The following is a 23,109-nucleotide window of genomic DNA, read 5'->3' as shown; positions in this document are numbered from 1 at the left end:
GAAACAATTTATCATTGTTTTCTGGAATGTAACAGGCTGAAACCACTTTTTGATTTACTAGGAAAATTGTTTTTGGGTTTTAAGGAAAGTTTCACACCAAAGGTTTTCATCTATGGGGCAGGATACAACCGCAAGCAAAGATTCAAATAGCAGCTGATAAACTTTATAGTTGGCCAAGCAAAAATGGCAATATATATTTCAAGGAAAAACATGATTCAAAATATGCATTGCCAGGATAGTGTACTGTTGTGCATTGTTTGTGATCAACAACTAACCCGAGTCTTGTTGTTAACTAACCCAGAGTCATGTAGCCATGTACTAGCTCACCTTACAGCTACTGTAACAGGCAAAACATTATTTCCATATTTCTGTTTTAAATCATAACAGAGGTTCTATTTTATATCAGAGGTATATTAAAGCCAGTCTAATTAAAGAACACTAACAAACTTACAAACTGTTTGCCTATAATGAAGATGGTGATGCAATAGCGTTTATAATAGTGATTGACTGGGTGGGAGGGGGACGTGATCGGCTCGGAATGCATTTTCAATTTGCACATCGAATTTTGCGACTTTCATTTCGGGATATTTAATGAAAATCTGAATGAATTTAGTGAATTTAGTGTAAATGCAATTAAAAAAATAACATTTAAATGATCATTTTGCTACATTTTTTTGCTTGAACATGTTATACATATCTAATCATTTCTGCAATACATTTTTCATTTTCATTTTGCAACTTGTAAAGCGTTAACATGTTTTCACCCAAATGCTTCCATAAATTTTAGGCATACATTTTAGGCACAAATGCAACAAATTGGTGAATAAATCCAATTTCCAATACAAAATCTAAAAGACCACATATATTTTGGGAAATTCAAGAGTCATTCAACATAACTCAATATTTTTTATGCCTAATATTTGAATATATTTGCCATCTTCTTGACCCACACTCCTAACTAGCAGATGGCGGTAAAGCAGCTAAAAGTTGAATGCCAACCGCCATAAACAAGCAAGAAGAAGAACAAGCGCTGCAGAGACTCTGGTGGAGTTTCCTGTACAGGTTTGGTACCCCTAAGTTGCTGTAGAGGTGCATGGCAGGTAATTAATATTCAGTCCAAATTGTTAGCATTGCTTCGTTTGATATTTTAAATGGACCATGTGTCGCTGGAATCTAATTTAATCAGTTTTATTTCATAACTGTTTCATAACTCGATTTCATTTGTCTGATCAATGAACACTTAAAAACTCTTCCAAGTGTATTATTGGTAATCCGCACATTGCTTGTACTGCATAGATCGCATCTTTAGTTTATTCATGAAAGGTCGTTTAATTTATTTCTACGTATGCTTTCATGGATTGCCGAACTATAGCCTATGTCTTTGAAGGCATGTTTAACGTAGTCTCTATAATCGCGTCGCATGGCTTTTACCATATTATTGTCTTCGTCTGTTCACCATCAGAGCCTTTTGAGAATATACTGTGAAACTAATAAATTACGCGAATTAAACAACTTGAAATACGAACTAATCTAGCCCTCATTGAGACCAATTGTGTTTTGGTTTCGGTTTCGTTTTTACACTTGCTTGTGAATCGGAGACTGATCTCGAGGCGATCTTGTGTATTTGAGGGTCATGGAACTTAATCTAGAAGTATGACTTTTTTATATGACAACGTTGAGTTAAAGATTCAATTTACAACAGTTGCATTATCATTTAATAATTAAATATAATTTACATATTACATTATTACATTACAACATGGAGGCTACACATCATACATGTGAAGACATCTCCCATTTTTTTCTTTTTAAACGTTAACAAAACTTGTATATAACAATAAACTTAAAAGTATACTTTATTGTATTTGAAATATTTTCCCCTTTTCAATAGTACATTGCAAATATACTGTACTATACTATTGTACATTAGTATCTTTATTGTACTGATTGTGCTATCTTTAAATAGTACAATACTTTTGTACAATAATATTTGTACAATAATCTTTGTACTATCTTTACATATATTAAAAGTATATTAGCATCATGCTTTTACCGATTTTCACAATACAACTTTAGACACACTTTAAAATAATTGTACTTTAGTATATTTTCTAAATAGACATTTTAGACAAATATACTTGAAGTGAAAATTCAGTTTATTTTTTGCACTTTATTAAAGATATATTTTAGGTATATTTTAACTGTGTGCTGGAAATGATCATTGTAACAATGCATTGAAAGTATACTTTCAAAATACATTATAGTATACAATAGCATTTTGTACAAAGTATAGCTTAGTAGCCTATTATTTGTCTATTAATGTGCATTTGTTATTGAAGACAAAGTGTGCACTTTGGTATACACTTATGGTTGGCACCGATAGCCTCGTGGGCAAGTGTCTATGGATCCCGAATCTGAGTCCCGGCTCGTGGACCTTTCCCAATCCCGTCCTCCCTCTCTCTCCAAACCTTTTTTTCAAGTATACTTGAAGTTGTTCCAGTTTAGTACACCAAAGTACACTAAATACACTTAAAGTTATGCTTTACTACAATTTAATTACAACTAAAATATACTTAGTACAAAATTTGTTGTTTCAAAATAGCACACTTCAAGTTAACTAATAATTAACACACTTGAAGTATACTAAATTAGTACTAAATTAGTCTGGCTGCAAGTATACTTAGCATATTATTTTTTTTCACCAGGGTTAGAACTATACAGTCACTGTTTTTCACCCGGTACCTACTAGGCACTCTGATATCTCCACCAAATTGGCAGTCTCTCATTATTCATTGAATGAAATTTACTATTTCTCACTGTAGAATTCATAGCATTCACAGAAGTTGAACAACTTGCACTGGCATTATTGTCCACGTTGTGGTCCTGTTCTGAATTCAGCTCTAAATCTGGTGAAACAACAGGTAAGTCTTCCACAGCTTCAGTTTGAGTTGAAGGACACACTGTCTCCTTTGCTTTCAGCAAGTCTCTTCTATTCTGTCTGAAGATGCGACTGTCTGGTGTTTGAACAGTGTAAGACTTTGGCTGTTCAAGTTAGTTGAGAGCAGGTGCTATCCTGTCTAATACTCACTCTTTCACCTTTCTTCATTTCATGTAGCTTTCTTGTCTCACAATCAAAGTACTGCTTTTGTCTGACTTGCCTGTTTCTCAGTCGATTACGCACCTGCCGGAAAACCTTGGGCATCAGCAGATTCTTTGACACTGGAATCTTTGATTCCAGGCTTCTTCCCATGAGTAACTGTGCAGGGAAAAGGCCTATCCCATCCAACAACGTGTTTCTATACTCCAGAAGAGCAATGTCTCTGACTGTTTGACTGTGGAAATCCAGGACTTGAGGTAGTATGAATGAACTCCCAGCTGGCTGCAAACGCTCGCCTTTTAGCACTTACAAACTCTTTACTCTGTTTATTTGTCGTCACAGGACAGTATGTTTATATATGCAGAGCTAAATATGGATCACACTGTCCGGTATAAAGAGACGAGACGTACTGACAGATAAAATAAATACACGATTGTGATAGCCTATATGATTTGTCTGATTTCTTCAAGCGATCGTAATTACCATGTTTACTATGGTAATGGTTAGCGTGTAAAGTATTCTCTTCAGCATCACACATAAATATTTCTGGCTTATGCGGTGATCAAAATCCCATCGTATCATAAACAGAAGTTATTTCAAGCTGTCTGTGAGTTTTAAGCTAAAATGATTTTAAAAATCTTTAATGCTGATGTTAGCTGGTATATGAGATCATCTGCGGTGCTTCTGTCTCTGACTTCGTAACTACTGCTCAAGCTCCAGTTGGCGGGCCAAAAAAACCTGGCCGTTGGCCCAGAGGAAGCCCCAGAAGTGACAGTGGAAAAGTGACTGTATTCTTCTTCACAGAATAGAAGAATCACAGCTAGGCCTTCTGAGCTGGCATCCTCAGACAAGGTAACTGGCTGGCTCACATTATAACATTTCGACACTGTTGCTTAGCTCACTAGCACTTTCAGGAGATTGAAGTTGTCTTGTTGTTCACTCTCCCAGTGCCAGTGTTTCTCCTTCCAGCAGCTTTCTGAGAGGTGCAATCACTTCTGAAAGATTTGGGATGAACTTTGCTAAGTACTGCAACATGCCTAAGAACCTCTGCAGGGCTGACTTGTCCTGTGGCTCCGGCATCTCAAGAATAGCTCTCACTTTTTCCTTGTCAGGTTTCAGTCCGTCTTTGCTCTGCACATGAATTATGTTTAGCAGATTTCACTTTGGCCAATCTTGCATTTGTCTTTGTTCAGTTTTAGGTTTATGCTTCTCAGTTTCTCTAACAGCCTCCTCAGTCTGCTGTCATGTGAGTCTTTGTCTTCTCCCCACACAAGAATGTCGTCCATTACATTAACAACTCCTTCCAGATACTGAGACAAACACCTTTGGAACCGCTCTGGAGCTGATGAAATCCCAAAAGGAAGCCTTGTAAAACCTGTACCTCTCTAAGGGTGTGTTAAATGTACAGAGTTTAGAACTGTCATCATCCAGCCGGATCTGTAAAATCCCTGATTTGCATCCACCACAGAGAACATCTTGGCTCTTGGCATTTCTGCAACAAGTTCCTCAAGCATTTTAGGAGGATAGTGTTCCCTTAATATTGCTCTGTTTAGATCTTGAGGTTCTATACAGATCCTAATCTTGTTGGGTTTTACTAATGTTACCATACTATTTACCCATTCTGTGGGCTCAGTCTGTTTTGTTTTTAATGACACCCATCTCTTTTATAAGTTTCAGTTCTCTTTCAGTGTATTTTTTTAAGGCCACTGTGAATCACTGGCATGACCCCAGGCTTTGTCTGAATGTGGAACACAACCCAGTCCTGTGAACAAATCTTCAAATTCACTGAGAATACCTTTTGAGGTGTCTCTTTTTATTTCATACATCCTTTTTATTACTCACAATGTGTTGCATGATTTTCTTCTCTTCCAGAGTTGCACTGGCATTTTGCTCTATGACCTGAAATTCAAGAGTGTACAGCTTGGCTGCATTCAAAATCACATACTTCCCTACTATATAGCCGGTGAAAAACAGTATGTGACAAAAGAAGTATGTCCGAATTCACAGTACTCATAAAAGAGCAGGCAAAAAGTACCCGGATGACCTACTACTTCCAGCAAGATTCTGAAGTGTGCATACGATGGAAACTTTACTATCCCATGAGGCAACGGTAGAGGACTTGATAGCCGCAGTGAAGTGACGCAACCGACGCTGGTAGGTCACATGATAATGACAACATGGTAGATGTAGTACGTCTATATTACATTCATACTACACACATTCTTACTATGTAGAATATACTTTATTAACAGTCGTGAAGTAATTACTTATTTAAAATAAGTACCTACTCAAGAGAGTTTGATTTCGGACACAGCCCATGTCTTTGTACTGGCATTCAAGGCATTGCTGGCCCAAGGGCCTGATCTTTTGACCCGGATACGTCACTAGTCTCCATCGTGATTCTCTCATGTAACTTCTGTCGATCTTTAGTGCATCCAGTTCTCGCGCTGATATGACATTACAATCTGCACCTGTGTCTAAGGGTGTATTAACACCCGTCTTGTTTGGTTCGATTGAATCGAACTCAAGTTTGTTTCCCCCTTGGTGCGGATCTTTTGGGCATGTGTGAATACAGCAATCGCACTCGGGTGCGGACCAAACAACTGGTCTCGGTCTGGTTCCAAACAAACTCTGGTACGGTGCAAATAAGAGCATGCTCTCTCCGCCGCAACCGTCATCATCTTCGCAAAATCCTAATCATGACATTGTATAGATGACTGGGCAAGCAGGATGAGGGCCGTGAGAGAATGAGCGTCACCTGCGCGCCCGACACGGTCTCGTATCTCTCACGGAACCAGGAGCTACGGAACCATAAAAGGAAGAGAGCGACGACAGTGAAGGACGAGAGAGGACCAGTCCTGGACTTTTTAGTTCTGTTTTGTTTATGTGTGTGCGGCAGTCGTCCGTGAGGGGCTGCCATTTTTACTTTCGTTTTGTGTTTGTTTTATTACTAATTTGTTTAAATGTTCGACGGTTCCCGCCTCCTTCCCATAACAACATACTTTGTTTCAATGATACTGTATCATATGATGCTCATAAGTTTCTTCATATTGCGTTAGTAGCTGACAAGTGATAACATCAAATCAGTAAAATAATACGAAAGATCACCACGATTAGCCTGTTTTTGGACATCCTGCTTTTCCCTGCTTGATAACTCCGATTCCATGAATTCTACAGTACATTGTTTCTCTGTTTGTGCGCTTATATATGCAGGCTTTGCATATCTGTCTGTATGCAGGGCATTTTTTGGCTTGTGTTTATATCCACTTCTTGTGCATTCTCCTAAGGTTTAATCTTTCTTTGGCTGAACACATTCTTTTTCCTTTTTCACATTCTTCTGCTTGTGAATTTTGTGCATGGGAATTTCTGTTTATTCTTGCAGTGATTTTAATAGGTTTTGACTCACTTCACTGGAACGGCAAATATCCACTTCCCTCTGTAGGGTTAAAGGAATAGTTCACTTAAAAATGAAAATACTGTCGTCATTTACTCACCCTCAAGTAGTTTCAAACCTGCATGAATTTTTTCTTCTTCTGCTGAAGACAATAGTGATATTTTTAAGAATGTCGTTAACCAGACACTTGATTGACCCCATTGACCTCCATAGTATTTTTTTTCCTGCATCTGATCTGGTCATTTGTAATACCACAAACAATCCGGTCCGGTATAAGTATAATCTGTAAGTTCTCCAAATTCACAATCCTTCACTTTATTCTTTAAGTCCGTCGCATAAGCATCAATCGACCTTGTGCTTTAATAAAGAACAAATATCTCGGGTATGTCAGGTTTTTCCGTGGTTTGCAGTATTTGGCAAACAGCTCTTTTAATGTCGTGAAGTTGTCAACATCATCAAACGTAAACGTGCTGAATACCTTGATTTAATCGTCTCCTGCAACTGTCAGGGTTCTGTCACTTCTGTCTAGTCTATTTCTTGGTTTTGTGACAGAGCCCTGACACTCCTGTGTTGTGTTGTGGGAATTCATACATTCATGCTCCGCGTGTTTGTATTCTGTTATGAGCGTACAGGATGAGCTTTTCGCTCACTCTCGTGTGCTCTGTATTGTCGTGTGAGCGTGCGGTTGCAAGTTCGCTCGAACCGTACGCTCTTCTGTCCACATGTGTTGTGTTTTGTGTAGCTTACATCGGCCGAGTGCTTTCATGTCATGTTTTGTGTGAACTTATGAGTGTTCCCATTGGCTGCGTGTTCATGTCTCATTTTGTGTGAGCACATGGCTTGTGATTTGTTTTACTGGCCATGTGCTTGTGTTTTTGTCATGTTTAGTGTGAGCACATGGCTTGTCATGTATGTTTCCTTGTGCCATGTGCTCTCCTGTGATTGTCTAGCCCCTCCCATCTTACATTTACATTTTACATTTACATTTATTCATTTAGCTGACGCTTTTATCCAAAGCGACTTACAATTGCTATATATGTCAGTAGGGCTGTCCCCGACTATGGATTTTCATAGTCGAATCAGAATCGTCATGTCTTGCCTATAGTCGACTAATAGTCGAATCATGTGTATGGGGGCGGGGCTTTAACGTTTCAAAGCCGCGATGTACAGAAAATCACACAAAGATATAGAAGAAAATGTATAAAAACATTTTGGATCAATAAAACTAAGAACTCCAGAAAGCCACACTGCAGACAGGATTTGCATTTCACATGCAAATCAAATTAAATCGGCTAAATTACCTGTGCGAGCAGGCCAGCCTACAGCACAACATCGATGCACCGAAAAAATAAACAATTAATTTACTAAATTAAATTAGAACAGAATATACCTTTCTAATAAATAAAAATAAAAATACAAAACGAAATAAATCAGAATCACAAGATGAGCAAATGTGTGCAAAATGCCTAAAGTGCAGAGGAACATATATTCAAAACACAAGCCACAAATAGTTAAATTAGATAACCCTGACAGATTAATAAATAAAATACAAATAAAGAAATTATTAAAATAACGATAGTAGCCAGAATTTTCAACTTTGTCTTTTTAACTGCAGAAACAACAATAAATGCTAAACTGGAGAGGCAGTCTTTTTAGCTAAAAATGTTCACAGCATCCAAAAATCAAATTAGAACCGGCTGAAAAGTTTTGAAATCACTTGTACCCTACCTGATCGAGAGAACAAACCAGTCTTTCACTCTGTCTGTGTCCGTTGGAGTCTTTTCAAATTGTGCGCGCATTCTAACGTGAAACCCAGTCTATGCGTGAAACGTGTAAACGTTGGCCGGCAGAAGTGCGATTATGGTTTTCCTGATGCTAAATACAGCCTTGGAGAATATCCTTTCTGATGGTGTACATCCACACTTTAGATTTTCTTATCCCAGACATTGTTAAAGATTTAAATCCTTGCCGCGAAGACGCTCCTCTGTCGGTCACGGATTGAAAGTGAAACTTAAATCTGTCGCGGGGTGTTTGGATTTATTCACGCACGTTAAAAAATATTTATTAAAAGCTTCTTTATTTGTACATTTTTATATACAGCATTATCATAATAGGCTGAATATTAACGACATAAAAGCTAGTTCTATGTGAAATCAGACATTGAGCGCCCTCATATAGCCAAAGTGGCATGATCCTCATTTCATAACACCTCTGCGAAGATTCGACCGTGAGATCGGTAGTCGAATCAGGCTCCTCCTATCGAAGCATCGAATCTTCGACTATTCGGGGTCACCCCTATATGTCAGAGGTCGCACGCCTCTGGAGCAACTAGGGGTTAAGTCTTGCTCAGGGACACATTGGTGTCTCACAGTGGATTCGAACCCGGGTCTCTCACACCAAAGGCATTTGTCTTATCCATTGCGCCACACCACCATCTTGTTACCTGATTATTGATTAATTTGCCCCACCTGTCCTCCCTCGTTACCTCCTTGTTTGCTCTCCCTATTTATTCTCCTTGTGTTTCCAGTCCTGTGCTGGTTTATCGTCTAAATCTTGTCTGATGTTTCCTGTCCATGCCGATTCTAGTTGAAGTCTTGCCACCTGTCTTGTTTTTCCCCATGGGGTAGTTTTTGTTTTAAATTTTTACCAAATGAATACCCATTGTCCTGTACTTGAGTCCTTGTTATTTTCATCTACCAAAACCCTGACAGCAACGTGCTGAAAAGTGTCAAGCTTAATTTTTTCACGAGATTCCGTTTGCGATAAGATACAGTTAAAATTGGTGGATCCAATTTCTCCAGTTCTTGGCTAATAAATATGATTGAGACTTGTAATACATACTGTTGCATGAAAATGCTTAAACTTCTGTCTTGTACCTCAGGTTTGAAATGCCTGCAGCATGGCGTGTGCACGGCAATCTGCAATTGAGTTCCTCAAAAACGCCAGGAGAACTCTGGTGACCCATATGAAGAACCTTCCTCTGATCATTGAGAATCTTTATCAGCAGAGTGTTTTCAATGACCATGAGGTCGATGCTCTCAAAGCCGAGAGGACAGAGTTTGATAAAGCTAGAAGTATATTGGATTGGGTCATTAACAAAGGGCAAATGGCATGCTATGAATTACTCAGGATTTTGGATGTCACTAAGAAGAGGACATTACATCCTGATTTGCACTCCTGGATCAGCTGTTTTCCCTTCAGATGGGAAGATGAAGAGGTCAGCTATTCATTTGGTGAGTAGATAAATGAAAAACATTTCAATAAAAAGACAGTAAGTGAACACATCTCAATATAAATCTTTGTTTTTGTTGCTGTTTTAGGTACAAAGCCCTGTCAAAACTACCAGACAGCACTCAAGAAGAAAGCAAAAAGGATTCTGAAAAGGGATTGCTGTAAATATCCGAATGACAAGGCACAAGTAAATTTCCATTTTATACCTGTTGTTTTAGAGACAGACTCTGAGAAAACTCCTCAATGCAAAATAAAATGGAAAAACAAAAAATGCAAAAAGCTACGGCCCAAAAAGCTGATCTCTTACATTCCTACTGAGCAACAAGCGCTTTCACCTGTGAATCTGCTGAGATGCCAAGATAAGAACATCCTCCTCATAGGCAAACCTGGAATAGGAAAGACTACAGTTGTCCAGGAAATGTTGCGTCTGTGGGCAGAGAAAGATGACCGAGAGCTGGACTACATGTTTTACTTTGATGAAAGTGTTTTGGCTCACAGTTCTAGCATTGTCAATTTGGAGTCTTTTTTCTTTGACGTATATTTAAAACCAATGGAAAAAGACAGAAAGGATGTGTTTCAAGATATTGAGGAAAACTCTGAGAAAGTTGTCATTGTATTTGATGGTGTCGTCGATTTAGAAGAAAATTCCACCTTATGGAAGATCATGAACCACGAGCTCCTGCCTGATGCCAAGATTATAATAACATGCAGATCAGAGGTGGAATATGATCCACTTTTCTCCGACTGGCCGACACGGAAAGTGTATGTCCAAGGATTCAGTGAAGAGTCTATCAACGCTTACTATCAGAAGATGTTGGGTCACGATCCTGTATTTCTAGATGTTGTTTTGAAGAATCAAGAGCTGTTCAGTCTCAGCCATGTGCCAATGTATGCATTCATGATTGTAGACTTGATTCAATTTAAAAATGACAAAATTTTCAACCATCCACGCACAGTCACAGAAATGTACATCCACATTTTCCGTGTTGCTGTGATGACACATGGAAAGAAAACAATTAAGCAAATAGATAAATACCTGAGAGAGATCAAAGATCAGGTTCATCCCTTGATGGAAATTGCATTCAATGCAACTATGCAGAAAACCCTGAACCTTATTACTCGTGATGAGACAGACATATTTTGTGCTTTTCTGAAGATGATCACAACAAGAGACTCGCCTACATCTGCAACAACGTACTGTGCTTTTCTCCACAACACAATGCAGGAATTCTTCTCAGCTTTGTGGCTTCTTCTACATCCAGATGAAATTGAGAAAGTCCTACAACTCTGTCAGACTGAAGAGTCTAAACACATGAAACATGTTCTTCCCTTTCTATGTGGACTTCTGGGAGAACACAACATTAAATTCATCAAATGCCTCTTCCCAGAGGATCAGATAAAGAAAACATCTGACTGGTTCATTGAGAAGTTTTTGGAAACGTTCCTCCAACCTCAGAGTGAAAGTGAAGAGTTTGATCTTCTCTATGTGTGTCAGTGCTTGTATGAGCTCCAGTCTCCTAAAGCATGTTTAATGTTCCTGGAGAAGATGGACCATCAGCTTGAGCCTGAAGAGGACCTCGACCCTCATCAGTGTTGTGCTTTGGCTTACGTGATCACTCAGTCCAGAGATAAAGAGGTTTATCTGAATCTGGAGGACTGTAACATGACTGACACAGGAATGAACGTGATGCTCAGCTGCTCACCCAAGATGAGGTACTAGGGAATAGGGGTGAAAATATAGCAATATTTAAAAAAAATGTGACAAAGTATCGTGGATGTGAAAATCATTCGCAATATAGTTAAGACTGAGCTTACTTTATTTATAAGGTATTATAAATAACTTTTTTAATATTTATTTATTATAATATATTTAAAATAGTTATTCTTTCATCATGCACTCGCCCCTGTGTCGTTTTAAACCCATAAGATTTTCATTCATCAATTTTTTTTTTTAATGAAACCTGAGAGATTTCTGTCCCTCTATTTAAAGTCAATTTTCCTAAAACTTAAAAGATCCAACAAGGTCATAAAAGCATTGTAAAAAAAAAAAAAAAATCAATCGATCAGTTTAATCCTAGTTATCTGAAGAGACATGATCGCTTTATATGATGAACAGAATTACTGATCAACACACATATTGTAGTGTAAACATAGATGTTCAAATATATGTATGTACAGTATGTGTGTGTGATGTGCGAGAATGATATGAGGGTGAGTAAATGAAGACAGAATTTAAATTTTTGTATTAACTAACCTCTTAACGTTTGGAAACATTTATTTTGACACGTTTAAAACTGTGATGATTGATTGCATTGTTCATCTGAAGCACATACTCCTCACAGTGAAAGCACAAACATCATTTAAATATCAGATTTGTAGTTTTATTATGATGATTCAATTTTTAGATGGTTTATTCTTATGTAAGTGTATTTATAGAGGGAGAAAAGGGAAACAGTGAGCAGCGCAAGAATTGTTGTGGCCATGACTTTTAAGAGATCCAATGAATGCCTGCATTGAAAGCGTTTATACTGTGTGAGAAAAAAAAGCTAAGTTTCAGTGACAGAATGACATTTAACTAGTATTGTGATTACAATATTGTGTATTTTACCAAATCGCGATATGAGTGTATCTTTACACCCCTACTTTAGTAAGGAAGGATCATGATATTCGACTAGTCAACCAACAACTCTTGGACTACATTTAGAGACACAGTATCTCAGATTTTTAGCCTGCCAAGAGACTGACTCCACAGACTAACTGACACACTTTACTCCAGTCATTTCTTTCACTTGAGATACAATGGCCATGACTTTTACTCCTAAAATCTGCATCTAAATTTGAATTTATCACAGACTGTTTAATTCAGTTCATGAATGTATTTACACTGCAGTTACGATTAATTAATTAATGGTGTAAGATTCTTTTTTTTTTTTTATTAATATTGAAATCTGAAATGTATTTCCTATTTCAATATTTAATGCTCATCTATTCTAGGCCACCCCATAAACCCACAGCAAAAAACACACTTGTTGCAACTTGCAAACTTAATTTACATTACTTTTAAGAATATTAAAACAAATGTTGGAAAAGTGCATGTAGGGTTTTTCTATTGCATGCAGAAGCCCTTTATCCGAGATGAGGTAAATAATAGCGTTGCAGTCCAAACTAGAGCGGATTAATGGTTTATTATTGGGCTATTGTCCATTAAAAAATAGTTTTTTCTCCCCCCAGTTACTTTATCAATGGATAATTGCCATTTCCTCTCCTTTTTTTTTTTTCAATTTTACTTTTGCTAAATTGTGACTTAAAGGTGCTGTATGTAGGATCCAGCGGCCTCTAGCGGTGATGTTTCAGATTGCAACAACAGCGCTCGTGCTCGTGAAAAGCAATAAAGTTACAACTGTAGTCTTTCACATCAGATAACGTTAGCTGGCGAACTAATGATGTCTAACTTGAGCCAACTAAAGCACAAAATCACAATATATTTTACATGCTTTGAAGTGTTGTTACCTGTCCAAAAGGATGAAAGCCAACTCAGGGTCTGTTTAAACAAAGCGGAGGTCTCTCCATAATTCAAACGCTCTGCCAATGTTGATCCGTGTTTTCGTCCTGAGTCGATCCGATTGACGTTTGGCCTGACGAGCTTCAGCAGATAATATTTTTTTTTTTTTTTTTTTTTTGGAGTTTGGAGTTTGTGTTGGAGTCTGTGTTGTGCTGGAGGCAGGTCGTTTTTTGGTGTTATCAGACTCCATGTCGTTAGCTGCAGTGCCGTCGCAATAGACTGTATATATTAAACGGAGAGGCTCGGGAGCGCGCATGCACGTCACATCCGGTGGATTTCGCAGAAAATCCGACCTGGAGACTTCACATAAAAATAGGAATACTGGCCTTCAGAGGTAATAGCAAAACGCGAAAAGTGGATCATTGTAATGTGTGATTACAGCCCCTTCACAGACGGGCAATAAAAAAAGGATTCATTTTATAAAAAAAGTTACATACAGCACCTTTAACCCTCAGAGAGTCTTCGTTTAGCAGTCACACTCAGTGCCTTCCCGGTCAGAAGTGACCGGACACCTAAAAATGAAACTTCCTCCATCCCAGTAAAAACCAATGCAATTTATTTTTGTTCTATAATATTTATTCTTTTTAATTTAGTATTTTGAGACAATTTGATTGAACTTATTAATATTTATGCAATATTTATAGTCCATTTTTTGCCATTGAAAATAATGTTTTTTTTTTTTATTATTATTATTTTTTATTTTATTTTTCTATGCGGTATTTTCAGTTAAAATAGAGACTAGTAGTTGGGTCATATATAGCAATTCCGTGACCGTGGAGAGGGAAAGTTCGTTTCTTACTGGATTTGTCATCTATAAAGGTTAAAGAAAAAAATTAGTCGGGGTGCCCCTCACAAAAATGTGGGGAAAATCTTTGAGAGCCCTATATCCAAAATGGCTGCCGTCAGCCAAGCTGGAAATTAACTTTTTAATGGTTTTGGCCACAGTTCTGCATAATACATGGTTTCTGAGGCTATTTGCGTCATGCAATTCATAAATTATGTAGATTTATTGATTTGACCTATTTTTGACCTTCAAATTCAAGATGGCCGCCAATTTTTGGCTCTTTAAGGCGAGACACTACAGGTGAATAGGGTAAATTTTTTAACTTGCAGATATCACCATGAAACTTTGCCAGTTGATTACTCGCATGAATAGGAGGAAAAAATGTATTGCAAGTTTTCTGTAATTTTTTGTTTAAATATGCTAATCAGGCTATATCTAATTAAATATGCGCTAATTTGCATATATTTTGAAGTGACGAATCTGACCATTGAAAAAAACAAGGTTCAAAATTATTTGTGCATTTTGTTGATATATTCAATGAAAAGACATTACAAGATACATTACAAGAATATCTCCTTTTGAACCCTGTAAATCAGAAAATACTGCCAATAGCCTTAAATTCATTTCGGCCCTATTTTTAGCCATAAAATGTCATATAAATCAGGCCAAGAATGATGTATCAACAAATCCCTCTGGACAAACCACAATATAGTTGCGAATACAACTGTAAAGTTTGGTGTATGTATATTCAACTATAAAAGACAAAGGAGATTATTTAGCTTGGAGTTGTTTTTTATTAACATTTTAACAAAAAGACTCTTCATTTGAATCTGTTGAATCTCCACACTGACTCCTCTCATCATCACTGCTATTCTCATCTGAGCAGTCATGAGGTGTGAGCTGCTGGGGCAAGGGGGGCAGGGTGTGACGCACTGGTCGAGACTTTCCGTTCACTAGCTCCCAGCCGTGACCAATGGGAGAAGGATGCTCTTGCAGGTTGTAATGGAGCTGGCAATATGTAAGGTAGTTTGTCCTTTCCATATGAAGATTCAAAGAATCCTCATCAGGTGGGAGACGGATTGTATACTTATTCTTCAGTTTGTGCCATTTGGAAAGTCTGGCCTGCCCGCAGCTCACATCTGCACTCTCATCATAAATGATGGAGAGGACAAATGCCTTCATATCTGCTCTGACTTCATGTTTTAATTCCAGACTCTCACCCACTCGTCCCAGGAGCTCTCTTGCCTCAGAATTGATCTTGACCATCTCCAACACCTTCTTCTTCCCATGCCCATAGAACCCTGAGGTGTGGTCACTACCAGTGATCACATGGAGAGGGATGATTGACTGAAATAACCACTCGTTACAACCGAGGTATGCGGCAAAGCATTTGTGAAGCCACAACATGCACAACCTTGAGGCGGATGGGCTACAACAGCAGAAGACCCCACCGGGTACCACTCATCTCCACTACAAATAGGAAAAAGAGGCTACAATTTGCACAAGCTCACCAAAATTGGACAGTTGAAGACTGGAAAAATGTTGCCTGGTCTGATGAGTCTCGATTTCTGTTGAGACATTCAGATGGTAGAGTCAGAATTTGGCGTAAACAGAATGAGAACATGGATCCATCATGCCTTGTTACCACTGTGCAGGCTGGTGGTGGTGGTGTAATGGTCTGGGGGATGTTTTCTTGGCACACTTTAGGCCCCTTAGTGCCAATTGGGCATCGTTTAAATGCCACGGCCTACCTGAGCATTGTTTCTGACCATGTCCATCCCTTTATGACCACCATGTACCCATCCTCTGATAATTCACCATGTCACAAAGCTCGAATCATTTCAAATTGGTTTCTTGAACATGACAATGAGTTCACTGTACTAAAATGGCCCCCACAGTCACCAGATCTCAACCCAATAGAGCATCTTTGGGATGTGGTGGAACGGGAGCTTCGTGCCCTGGATGTGCATCCCTCAAATCTCCATCAACTGCAAGATGCTATCCTATCAATATGGGCCAAAATTTCTAAAGAATGCTTTCAGCACCTTGTTGAATCAATGCCATGTAGAATTAAGGCAGTTCTGAAGGCGAAAGGGGGTCAAACACAGTATTAGTATGGTGTTCCTAATAATCCTTTAGGTTGAGTGTATATTGTGGTTTGTCCAGAGGGATTTGTTGATACATCATTCTTGGCCTGATTTATATGACATTTTATGGCTAAAAATAGGGCCGAAATGAATTTAAGGCTATTGGCAGTATTTTCTGATTTACAGGGTTCAAAAGGAGATATTCTTGTAATGTATCTTGTAATGTCTTTTCATTGAATATATCAACAAAATGCACAAATAACTTTGAACCTTGTTTTTTTCAATGGTCAGATTCGTCACTTCAAAATATATGCAAATTAGCGCATATTTAATTAGATATAGCCTGGTTAGCATATTTAAACAAAAAATTACAGAAAACTTGCAATACATTTTTTTCCTCCTATTCATGCGAGTAATCAACTGGCAAAGTTTCATGGTGATATCTGCAAGTTAAAAAATTTACCCTATTCACCTGTAGTGTCTCGCCTTAAAGAGCCAAAAATTGGCGGCCATCTTGAATTTGAAGGTCAAAAATAGGTCAAATCAATAAATCTACATAACTTATGAATTGCATGACGCAAATAGCCTCAGAAACCATGTATTATGCAGAACTGTGGCCAAAACCATTAAAAAGTTAATTTCCAGCTTGGCTGACGGCAGCCATTTTGGATATAGGGCTCTCAAAGATTTTCCCCACATTTTTGTGAGGGGCACCCCGACTAATTTTTTTCTTTAACCTTTATAGATGACAAATCCAGTGAGAAACGAACCTTCCCTCTCCACGGTCACGGAATTGCTATATATGACCCAACTATAGGCTTTCAGAAAAAAAATAAAAAAAAATAAAAAATAAATCAATTTATTAAACCTAAAATTAAATAAATCATGTTATTGCATGGGTTTACCACTAGATGCCTGTAATAGCTCTAAATGGAGATGCTTGTGAATTCTAGTTGTTTTTAGACCAAATTACTTACTTTTAAGATGTGGATTGATTGCATTTTTTTAGAAATTGTCAAATAATACTTTTTGCCAAGGTTTATAACATTTTATTAATTATTATTTTAATAATTTTAATAATTATTATATTAATTATATATATATATATATATATATATATATATATATATATATATATATATATATTAATTATAATTATTAATTATGTTATGTTTTTCACTCTTGATGTTTTAGAGTTTCACCCCTTCATTGCTGAGCACTTTTTTTCTGCATCGTGGCCAATTTGTAGCGAATTTTTGTGTTTTTGTCAATTTCCCATTCATTTCCTATGGGGGTCATTTTTGACCGAAGACCAAAATCGTGACTAATTTTTTTACGACCACTTAGCATTCTCGGATCATGACCTCAATTTTTTTCTGTGTTCACATACCTAATGCCAGAAAAGTCACCAAGTTTCGTAACATTCCAATGAAGCTGTGATTTTTAAAAATTCAAAACAGATTTTTTGTAATCTGAATTTATTGGTGTGTATGTGTATAAAAGTGTGTTTCTATGTTTGTGTGTGTGGGTGGGTGTGAATTTTTTGCACTCTTGATGTTGTAGAGTGTCACCCCTTTACTGCGGTGTACTTTTTTTTAGAATCGTGGCCGATTTGTAGATTGTACAGACAAAAATTCAGAGAATTTTTGTGTTTTTGTAAATTTCCCATTCATTTCCTATGGTTCGGTCATTTTTGACCGAAGGCACTGAGTGTGACTATTTTTTTTACGACCACTTAGCATGCTTGGATCATGACCTCAATTTTTTTTTGCATACACATACCTAATGCCATAAAAGTCACCAAGTATCATAACCTTCCGATGAAGCTGTGATTTTTTAAAATTCAAAACAGAATTTTTTTCGGTCAGAAGTGACCGAAGACTCTCTGAGGGTTAAGACATTCTTTTTAATAATATTGAATATTTTTCCTTTTTTTCTTGCATTTTGTGCTGTGTTAGCCTTTTATATACTTCTCAACGTCCATGCAAGAGGATATAAATGATAACAGCCACCCCCCACCCCCTGTGCTATGGTACAGCGCAAAATGCAAGAAAAAAGGAAAAATATTATACAAAAGATAATTTCTTAAGTCACAATTAAATGATGGGTGGGTGGGCTGCCGTTATCGTTTATAGCCAACTGCGTGCTCATTCAGAAGTAGTCTATATATTTTAAAAGGCTGTAAGGCCCGATGTATGAGCCATATTCATTTTGTATTTTATGTAATTTTGTCCTGTGCCACTAGGGGGCTGTATGTGCCTTTGTGCTTTGCCTTTGTGGTGAACAATTTGGTTTGTTTAGGACTTAGTCAGTACACCCGATATATTGGTCTAGTGCCGGTTTGCCAATACACGGGGAAGGTTATCACGTGTTCTGTCCTCACTCATGCAAAGTATTGTTTGTTTGAGGGGAAAGGGGAAAGGGGAAAGGAAGAGACCACCTATTCAATTCAAGTCCAGCAAAGAAGAGCATAGAGAGGGAACACACCTTCCTTTATCCTTTTTGACTAGGTGACATGGGGGATGGGGGAGACCACCCTCAAATGGCTTCTATATAACAAAAGGGGGGGTGGCCTTATCTGGCCTGATCTCTGAACCAGTTTTCTCTAAACTTCTATAAACCTTCTTACCTTTTATTTTATCTATGAATATGAGATATCTGTACCACTCAGACTTATGTTTTTGACACCAAAAACATAAGTCAATGATAAACATTCACATTAAACCATGTTCTTGTGTGAGTTCCTAGTTGTTTCTGAAAGGAAGTGAGGTTGTATGGGGGAGGTTGAATGTTAATTAGCCAGCAGGGCCCTTTTGTCTCAGACCAGGCCTCAACCAGTATTTTTCAGTCTTACAAGGCTAACACAGAGGAACACCTTTTTTTTCACTCAAAGTGCCATAGTTTTTATTGTAAATAACTGCTAAATCTAAGGCAGATCGGGAGCAGTGTGCGAAATGGTGGCCTAGAAACTTATTTCACCCTCTGCCCAGCTCATTTGTATTTATTTACTTATTCGTTATTACTTTGTTTTATTGTTGCAAGCCTGATGCACCCAAATTATTTTGGAATTTGACCATTTGATAATAAACCAAAACAAATTATGAATCCGGCAATATTGATTTGTGGCATATAGTTACAAGATAATTAGTTATTTATAGTTACGAGTTAATGACTGTGCTGAATTTAAGGGAACGAGAAGCACAGAAGTTCAATGTTGCCGTGGAAACGAACAATGATGCCCACTAGCGAGTGAAAATATCTGCATCTGATGAGTTTACTATGTAGGCCTAAATATTTTGTATTGGGGAGACCGGGGATGAAAGTAACACCTTATGTTTGAGCATCTGTAACTCAGTCGGTGTTTGTGATAGATCTCTCAAAATTTGATACATGGCAGCCACATTTTTCTGCTACAAATATAACTCAATTGGACATATACAAAACAATCACAGATTATGTGAGTTAATGTCAAATACAAAGAGTTCAGTTGTTACAATCTACCCCACAACTGGCTGGGGATAGATGCAACGAGAGGTCATTCGCTGAATTAAGATTCACATTATTGTATTTTTAAGGACTTTAAATTTAGCACAAAAACAATTGCGAATAAAGGTGGCCCTCTTAAAGCCTTTTACTTTTCGACATCCACGCAGGAGGCGAAAAAAACGGTCACAACTTCCATTTCTTGCTTACTTTTAACACTTGCCGACTTTTAACACTTGCCAAATCGTCTTCAGACTAACTCTTCTCTGCTAGTGCTGTAAGTTTGGGTCGCTTGTATCATGTTGAAACTTTCTGCAATGAGATTTGTTATGAACTAAAGAGAAGCTCTAAGGTCTCCACCAAAATAAAAGTTTAACATTTGAAAGCAAAGAAATTAGGACATAAATATTAGAGTTATAATTTTACTGATGTACATTTAAATTGTATTATTATTTTTATTAATAAATGCCTTTATTTTACAGCAAAACAGAATTATTGCCATAGTAATGTATTTCTTTATTAATTTGCTTAATTGTTATAATTTAAAATTATTATTATTGTTATTGATATATGATTTCTGTGTTGCAGATTAAAGATTTGGAAAGAACCACTGAAGCAAATCACATTCTTACGAGATTTCTTCCATAAAGTATCTCAGTGCAATTGCTCCTTTTTTGACGTGAGACACAATAACCCAGAACTGTGTGATTTCCTGCTGGATCTTTACTCACATGTGAAGAACTATGAGACTCAAACAGGCAGGAGTTTCCTTCCAGCATTACAGTCAGTTTTCCAGTCACCTGATGTCTGGATCATAGATCTCTCACAGAGAAAGACCTCCGTCCTCCTGGAAGTGCTGAAACTCCAGACAGAGAAGAAACCAGTAGAGCTGAGAGGATGTTCAAAGAAAGAAAGTAAAATAAAGAGTTTCCTTCAGTGTCTGTCCTACATCTCACAGCTGAGGTAAGATATTGTACAGCCTTTTGCTCAACATGTTTAAAAAATCTAGAGTAGGTCTTTGTGTACTATTATGGATCATAAAAAAAAAAAAAAAATTGTTTTGTATACCTTTGGATGTAGAAATGTGTCAAATTGATTAAAAAACAAAACAAAAACTTATTCTAAGGGTCACAGAGTGGCTGAAAAATACTTAACAAAAGGATTGACATAGATGTGTCTACAGTTGTATTTTGTAGATTTTCTTGACAACAGAGGCCTGAAATAATATTAACCTCTGTGTAAATAGGTCGTCATAGGCCTACTGTTTAGTTATCTATGTGGGGTTTCTTGCCACATGGCGAGCAGTCCACAATCTTCGCCTCGGCTGTTCCAGATCATGGACTGAGTTTTTATTTTGGTTATTTTCAAGCCAGGTAGTGGGTATTTTCTTTGATCACTTTTATTATTTAGTTAACACAGCGTAGGAAAGCAGTGGTCCGGAAGACTCACTCTGTTTGTTGTTTTCTTCGGGAGCAGATAAGATCTTGCTTACAGAGTTAGATAGTCAGGCTTTCTGTTTTCCTTTTGCTGCCCTACCTGTGCTATTAGTTTGATTTATTGTTTATTGTTGGTGCGCTCTCTCATGTTTCATTAAAAGAAACGATGTACACTTTGAAACTTCACCCAATCGTCTGTGATTCTTAATATGTACGGTCCTTGTCTTACATGTGTTTTAACGAGCCAAATTAGATAAAGGGCCGTAACAATTACCTTTTTGTATTAGTGTTTAAAATATATAATTTACAACGAATTATATTGATTTATATCTTTATTATTATTATTATTATTATTATTATTGTAAGCTTACTGGACGAGGGCGACCATGGTAGGCCAACAGTCGTCATTTACCCTGTATTTACAGTAATTTACAGTATATCTATACAGAAGAAAGCCCTGTCTAGGCTCTTCGGTACGGGTTGTGACGAACCATTCGTCAGTCTGGTTGTTTGATGAGAAAAAGATGAAATGTAGTTGCAATAAATGCGTTAAGAATCCGTACAACTGCAGCAGAGGATGACTATTTTATTCTATTTTATTATAGCTGATGACGGAACAGTTTGATCAAGATAAATAGCAATCTTGTGAACTTTACTTCTTAAAAAAAAAATGTTTCTTTCATCTCCGTAGCAGATTATTACTTGTTTAATTTTTTTTATCAATACACTACAAAGTTTATTCAAAGTCTATTCAAAGTTAATACAATTATTTGAATTGTGACTGAAATATGTCTCTAAGTCTTGTCTTTAGTAGCACCTTGATTGGGACTTTTGCTAAAATAGACACTTAACATGTCAAACAACAACAAATTTGAGCCTTTGAGTAAATGTGTTGATTTTAATGTATTTTATAATGTTTATAATGTTTACAAAACATGTCAGAAAAGGTGTGATGGGGTAGTGGGCCTTATATCTTATATTATATCTTATCTTATATATGTCTTTATATTGAAGTCCTAATTTAAAATAGATTTCGATTAATTCATGCGCATCCACATCCATGCTCTTGTTTTCTTATTTAGATGGCAGTGATGCAAATTGAACGCAAACCGGAAATTGTACCGCGAAAGTTTCCCTGAAAGGTCCCCTCAGGGGCTCCATAGTACAGAGTTTTAAATTATTTTGTTCGTTTATATTTTGTTAATAATATTTTGTACGGAGCCCCCCTAGTCCCACTTTGGCAAAAAAATATTATTATAACTATCTTGTGGCCTCAAGATAGTAACTTGTGGCCTCAAGATAGTAACTCGTGGCCTCAAGATAGTAACTCGTGGCCTCAAGATAGTAACTCGTGGCCTCAAGATAGTATCTCGTGGCCTCAAGATACTAACTCGTGGCCTCAAGATAGTATCTCGTGGCCTCAAGATAGTATCTCGTGGCCTCGAGATAGTAACTCGTGGCCTCAAGATAGTAACTCGTGGCCTCAAGATAGTAACTCGTGGCCTCAAGATAGTATATCTCGTGGCCTCGAGATAGTAACTCGTGGCCTCAAGATAGTAACTCGTGGCCTCAAGATAGTAACTCGTGGCCTCAAGATAGTAACTCGTGGCCTCAAGATAGTATATCTCGTGGCCTCGAGATAGTAACTCGTGGCCACGAGAAAGTAAGTTTTTTCAAGGCAAACGTTTCCATGTTAATGTTTCCATGGCGACGCGTCACGCGATTGACCGCAGCCACAATAATACTGTATGACAGATGTGTCGCTTTTATTTCGCTTTTCCTTTTCTATTCAAAATATTCACAAACTTGCTTACCATGTCATCAACTAGCCTATCTGATATTCCGATTCTCACATACGTGTAAGTGAGTGTGCTTAGTCGTTTATAAACCTTTATAAATAATCTTGATCTAATAACATGATGGGCGCTGCAATGTTGTCCGTCGGATTTACAGCACATGAATTCATCAGTTTCTCCCGAAATAAATGCAAGAAAGTGGCCGGTGAACTGAGAAGAATAGAGTAAACTTTATAGTT

The 23,109-nt window shown here is 37.4% G+C and overlaps 1 protein-coding gene across 1 annotated transcript in view; it reads left to right on the top strand.

Moving 5' to 3' along the window:
* Positions 1-1,000: 1,000 nt before the first annotated feature.
* The window catches only part of LOC308691938 (uncharacterized protein), a 45,257-nt gene continuing 23,148 nt past the window's right edge, over positions 1,001-23,109 (top strand). The window contains exons 1-4 of the mRNA XM_081367543.1: positions 1,001-1,100; positions 9,373-9,724; positions 9,812-11,435; positions 20,227-20,601. Coding sequence (XP_081223669.1) covers positions 9,391-9,724; positions 9,812-11,435; positions 20,227-20,601 — 2,333 coding nt within the window. The 5' untranslated portion in view covers positions 1,001-1,100; positions 9,373-9,390. The remainder of the gene's footprint in view (positions 1,101-9,372; positions 9,725-9,811; positions 11,436-20,226; positions 20,602-23,109) is intronic.

This window comes from Scardinius erythrophthalmus, assembly GCF_964197995.2.
Source record: "Scardinius erythrophthalmus genome assembly, chromosome: 1".
Classification (NCBI taxonomy): Eukaryota; Metazoa; Chordata; class Actinopteri; order Cypriniformes; family Leuciscidae; genus Scardinius; species Scardinius erythrophthalmus.
Note: the sequence above shows the minus strand (reverse complement) of the source record. Positions and strands in the feature narration are given on the sequence as shown.